Source organism: Aotus nancymaae, unplaced genomic scaffold, assembly GCF_030222135.1.
Source record: "Aotus nancymaae isolate 86718 unplaced genomic scaffold, 86718_ANA_hifiasm-v0.15.2.pri h1tg000017l, whole genome shotgun sequence".
NCBI lineage: Eukaryota > Metazoa > Chordata > Mammalia > Primates > Aotidae > Aotus > Aotus nancymaae.
In genome coordinates, this window is record NW_026988429.1 from 10,959,784 (window position 1) to 10,965,783 (window position 6,000).

At 46.2% G+C, this 6,000-nt stretch overlaps 1 protein-coding gene across 1 annotated transcript in view; it reads right to left on the reverse strand.

The window, feature by feature from the left end:
• The window catches only part of TRABD2A (TraB domain containing 2A), a 57,337-nt gene extending 56,898 nt beyond the window's left edge, over positions 1–439 (reverse strand). The window contains exon 1 of the mRNA XM_064377782.1: positions 368–439. Within this exon, the coding sequence (XP_064233852.1) occupies positions 368–439 (72 nt within the window). The remainder of the gene's footprint in view (positions 1–367) is intronic.
• Positions 440–6,000: the final 5,561 nt, after the last annotated feature.

Below are 6,000 nucleotides of genomic sequence, written 5' to 3' on the forward strand. Positions count from 1 at the left end.
TTTTATCCAAATACACTTAATCTGCCTAAGGCCCCCATCCAACCTCAAAATACCTGCATTTCCCTTCAAAAGCAGTCTGTTCAATATGCATCCATTTTCATTTTATTATTTATTTATTGTTGCCTTTTCAACTATTGCTGGTCTAGAAATAAGGTCACTGTATGATCTTTTCACTGAAAATGCTTAGATTTAAAACACACACACACACCACACACACACACACACACACACACGTCTGGCCTCTAGCCATGTCATGACAGTACTAATGCTAAGAGCAGATATTCACTGTGTGCCAGGCTCCACCGAAGCATTTTGCACGGACTGTCCCACTGAGTGCATTCAACACAATTACTTCTGCTGAGCCTACCACGTGCCAGACACTGTTCCAGGCAGCGGGAATATAGCAGTGAGTGACACACAGGTCCCTGTTGGTGCTCATTGCTATGGAGAACTTATAAGCCAACTTTGAGTCTTTCAGCTTGGAGGAGGCCAAGGTATAACTTTCTGCAGTTGTCCCAAATCTGGGTTCATCTGACACCAGCCACCTCCACCATGCCGCCTAAGCTGGACCCCAACGAGAGCAAAGTCGTATACCTGAGTTGCACCAGGTAAAGTCACTGCCATGTCTGTGCTGGGCCCCAAGATCGGCCCCCCTGGGTCTGTCTCCAAATAAGGTTGGTGATCACATTTCCAAGGCAACTGGTGACTGGAAGGGTCTGAGGATTACAGTGAAACTGACCATTCGGAACAGACAGGCCCAGATTGAAGTGATGCCTTCTGCCTCTGCCCTGATCATTGAAGCCCTCAAGGAACCGCCAAGAGTTGGAAACAGGAAAACATTAAACACAGTGGAAGTATCACTTTCAATGAGGTTGTCAACATTGCTCAACAGATGCAGCACCGATCTTTAGCCAGAGAACTCTCTGGAACCATTAAAGAGATCCTGGGGACTGCCCAGTTTGTGGGCTATAATGTTGATGGCCACCACCATCGTGACATCATAGATGACATCAAACATGGCGCAGTGGAATGCCCACCTAGTTAAGAAGCACAAAGGAAAACATTTCAGTAAAGGGTCATTTGACAACTAAAACCTAAACAAGAACAAGTAACCCAGAAAAGGGACACTGAGTACTGTGGCACAGGGTTGCAGGGGTGATTTTAAGTAGGGGGACCGGAAAAGTCACTGAATGTCTGGAAAGACATCTAAGCCTTGCCATGAAGGAGATGAGGGGCCCACCATGGAGATATTTGAGAGAAGACCATTCCCTCCGGGAGGCAGAAACAGCAGTGCAAAGGCCCTGAGGCAGAGAGGGCCTCCATGTATTGGAATAACAGCAAGGAGGCCAGCACAACTGAGAGGGATGGCTGAAGAGGAAAGCAGGAGGCAGAAGTCAGAGAGGTGAGCAAGGCCAAACCATGCAGGATCAGTGGGGCCGTGGAAAGGCCCCTAGAAGGGCTCAGGCTTTCAACTGAGTCAGATGGGAGCTAGCCCAGGTTTTTGAGAGAGGAGTGACATCAGCTGACAGCGTGTTGCAAGGATCGCCCTGGAGGCTAGGATGAATAGAGGGATGGGGGCAGACACAAATAGGTCATTTAGGACATTACCAAAATAATCAAACTTGACAAAATAATCCTGGAGTGACAGTATTGATGGCAACTGATCAAATTCTGGATATACTCTAGAAAACAGGATTTGCTGGCCAGCATGGTGTCTCATGCCTGTAAGCCCAACACTTTGGGAAGCCAAGAAAGGAGTATTGCTTGAGCCCAAAATTTTGAGACCAGCCTGGACAACATAGCAAGACCCTGTCTCTAAAAACATTTAAAAATTAGCCAGGCATGGTGGCAGGCACCTCTGGCCCTAGCTACTCAGGAGGCTGAGGTAAGAGGATGGCTTGAGCCTGGGAGGGTAAGGCTACTGTAAGCTATGATCTCACCACTGCACTCCAGCCTGGGCAACACGGTGAGACCCTATCTCAAAATTAAAAAAAAAAAAAAGAAAAGAAAATAGGACTTGCTGATGAAAGGATGAGGTTACCATTAACAGATATGGAGAAGGACAGGAGTGAAAGAGGGTTGCAGGGGAAGGTCAGAAATTTGGTTTCGGACCTGTCCCGTTGAGATGTCAAACACAACCTAGTGCCAAGGTCCATCTGGTAGCCTGGGAGAGGCCTGGGCCAGAGATAAAGATGAGGGCATCATCACCACGTAAGGTCTCCAAGAGAATGCCTGCAGGAGAAAAGGTCTAGGAGTGGACCCTGGGCCCTCTCACCCTAAGAAGTCTGGAGAAAGAAGAGCAGCTAGCAAGGGAGAAGAAGAAGTGGCCAGCAAGGTTGCCAAGAAAATCAGAAGAGTAGGAGGCTGGTTGAAGAAAGTACTTCAGGGAGCACAAAATAAGCAAGTGGGTTAAATGTGGATGGCAGGCCAAATCAAGAATTTAAGAACTGGCCTCTGAATTGAGCAACGTTGAGGTCACTAGGAACCTAGACAAGAAGAGTTTTAGTGGTATGGTGGGAGCAAAAGTATGTCCTGTGCTAAGGTGGTGGACTGGTAGGCTGGCTCTTGAGTCTTGGCTTTTAAACACCATATTTATGCAGCCTTAACATGCAATAGACTTTACTTGTGATTCAGAGTCATATCTTTCTTCAGTTAATACCCTGCTAGTTATATTGTTGCTCAGGAGCGCCACCTGACTCCGAATCTAGAAAGGCTCTGTCCAGCTCGCCTTCCCGATCCCAGATGGTTTTCCAGATTAATACCACATGGACCTTGTTACATCCTCAGGTGCCACCTTTCCCATCTTCTCTTTACAGGTTAACACAATTCAGGGGCTTTTATTCTTTTTTATGCCAAGTGCCATATCTTATTCACCTTCACATTCCCAAATACTGAAATACTTGCCATATACTACTACATAGGAGCTCAAAAAGAGTTTTTTAAAGAAATGTATCTTATCATATAGAATTTCTTCAATGCAGACAGTCCTGTTCTGACCCTGATTCCCACTGTGTGCACCAATAACCATTCCTGCGGAGTACTGATCCTGCCCTAGCAGGCATGCCCTCGGCAGGGATAGGCTGAAAGAAGAGTCTTCAGGGCTTCTCATCAGGAAGCTCTTATCTTACCTTGCCCACTGGCGAGCCCCCCGGACCCTTGCACTTACTGTACTGGTGCAACTGCCTCTGCCTCTCTCACACTGATATCCTCAGGTAGGACTATTTGCCTCCATGGAAAAAAACAAAAACAAAAACCTCTACTACCCTATTTCACTATTAAAATATATGGCAGTTAGAAGAATCCATAGATTTTAACATTAGGATGATTGAAAGGAAAAAAAACTGAACCTATCCAAAGGATTATAAATCATTCTGCTATAAAGACACATGCACACATGTGTTTATTATGACATTGTTCACAATAGCAAAGACTTTGGAACCAACCCAAATGTCCATCAATGACAGACTGGATAAAGAAAATGTGGCACATATACACCATGGAATACTATGCAGCTATAAAAAAGGATGAATTCATGTCCTTTGCAGGGACATGGATGAAGCTGGAAACCATCATTCTCAGCAAACTAACATAAGAACAGAAAACCAAACACCTCATGTTCTCACTCATAAGTGGGAGTTGAACAATGAAAACACATGGACACAGGGAGGGGAATATCACATACCGGGGCCTGTTGGGGGTGGGGAGGCTAGGGGAGGGAGAGCATTAGGAGAAATACCTAATGTAGATGACTTGTTGATGAGTGCAGTAAACCACCATGGCACATGTATACCTATATAACAAACCTGCACATTCTGCACGTGTACCCCAGAAATTAAAGTATAATGATAATAATAAAACTGAACCACTATTAACATGTCCCTTCTAACTTGTTGCAACTGTTCCCAGAAGGAAAAGACAGCCAGGCATGATGGCTCATGCCTGTAATCCAAAGACTTTGGGAGGCTGAGGCAGGAGGACCATTTGAGGCCTGGAGTTCAAGGTTAGAGTGAGCTATGATCACGACACTGCACTCTATCCTGGGTGACAGAGCAGGACTCTGTCTCAAAAAAGAAAAAATAAAGAGATAAAACATGGCTGTGGGTGACTGAGACACAGAACCTACAAGCTTCTGAATTAAACTGAGATTTTAACAGACACCTGTGTAGTCCATGCAAAGAAAAAGAACAAGGCACAATGACAACTGCATACTGTAAGCTAACTCCCAACACCCAGCACCTCCTCAGCGCCTTCCATCCTAGCATCCCCAGACCTGCAATAACTGCACTTTTCCAAGATTCCCCTTCGGCAGACCAGCCAGAATGAAGCTGGCTTTACTTTTTATCCTTTTCATTCAACAAATATTTATTGAGCATCTGTTATGGCCAGCCACTCTTCTGAATACTGGGGATGCAGAGGCAAACAAAATCAACAAAAATCCCTACCCTTACGAAGGTGACATAGGGGAAGGGGTAGCAATAAACAAAAATTTTTATCAGATGGTGATTAAGTGTTCCAGAGCAAAATAAAGCAGGGAAGGCAGATGGCAATGGTGACAGAGGTTGACATCACCTTTACTATCAGGAAGAAGCCCGTTGAGAGACACTTGAGCCAAAGCCTGATGGAAGTAAGGGAGCAAGCCTGTGAATAAATGGGGGGAGAACTTTCCAGGGGGAAGAAAGAGCAAGTATAAAAGGCATCAGGCAGGAATAGCAAAGAACACTAAGAGTTCTGTTTGATAAGAAAGAAACTCAACCTGCGTGGTGCTCAGGATAGCCCTGCAGTGTCTAGGGGCCAAGTTGGGATCAAAGACCTCTTAATGATTAACCAACCATGAAAACCAAACCAGCTCTCAAGCCTACAATCCTGCAGAATCCTATAAGGGCTGTGGCACTGGATTGGAGGCTGGATCCCAGGGCTTCCACTCTGCAATCTCAAGACCCCAACCCACTGAGGGACCCGCCTACAATGCCCTTGCAGCATGTGGGTCAGGCATACATGCCACTGATTGGCCTTCTCAATTCCACAGGGGGTAAGACAGAGTTTGCCCACAGAATAGAACGGCAATGGTCAAAGTATGGTCCAGGGACTTGTGGGTTGTCCCCAAGAGTCTTTCAGGGAATCTGTAAGGTCAAAACTATTTTCATAAAATGAAGATATTTTCCTTCACCCTCATTTTCTCACAAGGTACTGTAGAATTTCCTGAAGGCTACATGTGTGTAACGAGGTCACTGCTCTGATGGTTAATGGAATGTGTGTTACATTGTGTTTTACTAACATCTCCATTAATTCACATAAAGTAAAAGTCTTTGAGGTTTTCAATACTTTTTTTGGATATAGGGTCTCACTCTTTCACCCAAGCTGGAGTGCAGTGGCCCAATCACACCTCACTGTAGCCTCGACCTCCCAGGCTCAAGGCTTCCTCCCACCTCAGCCTCTGGAGTAGCTGGGACTGCAGGCACAAGTCCCCACGCTGGTAATTTTTTTTGTTTTTTGTAGAGACACGGGTCTTGCCATGTTGCCCAGCCTGCTCTCCAACTCCTGGGCTCAAGCGATCGACCGCCTCGGCCTCCCAAAGTGGTGGGATTACAGGAGTGAGCCACCAAGCCGGGTTTCTTTGATACTTTTTTGTAATGTAAAAGAGTCCTGAGACCAAAAGGTGGGACAACCGATGGAATAAAGGACTCATAAAGACAGATTCGAAAGAAGAGAGACCTTATCCAGACTCACCCGCCATAATTACCAGTTGGTAATACGTTTTGCAGAAGTGAAAGACAATATGCCTTCTTGTGAGGAGATGGACTCCTACCTTGTCTAAAAAGCAAAAAGCGGCCACACCGCAACAGGGTTTGAAACCGTGCCTGGTGCAGACTCCCCTATCCAGCTGCCACACCTGCTGCCTTGGTAGAGGGCGGTCCGCAGCCCTGCGGCGCCTTAGAGAGGAGAATATCGTGCGTCTTCCCAGCCAGCCCTGAGCTCCAGGATCGGCTCTATTTGGCCGTC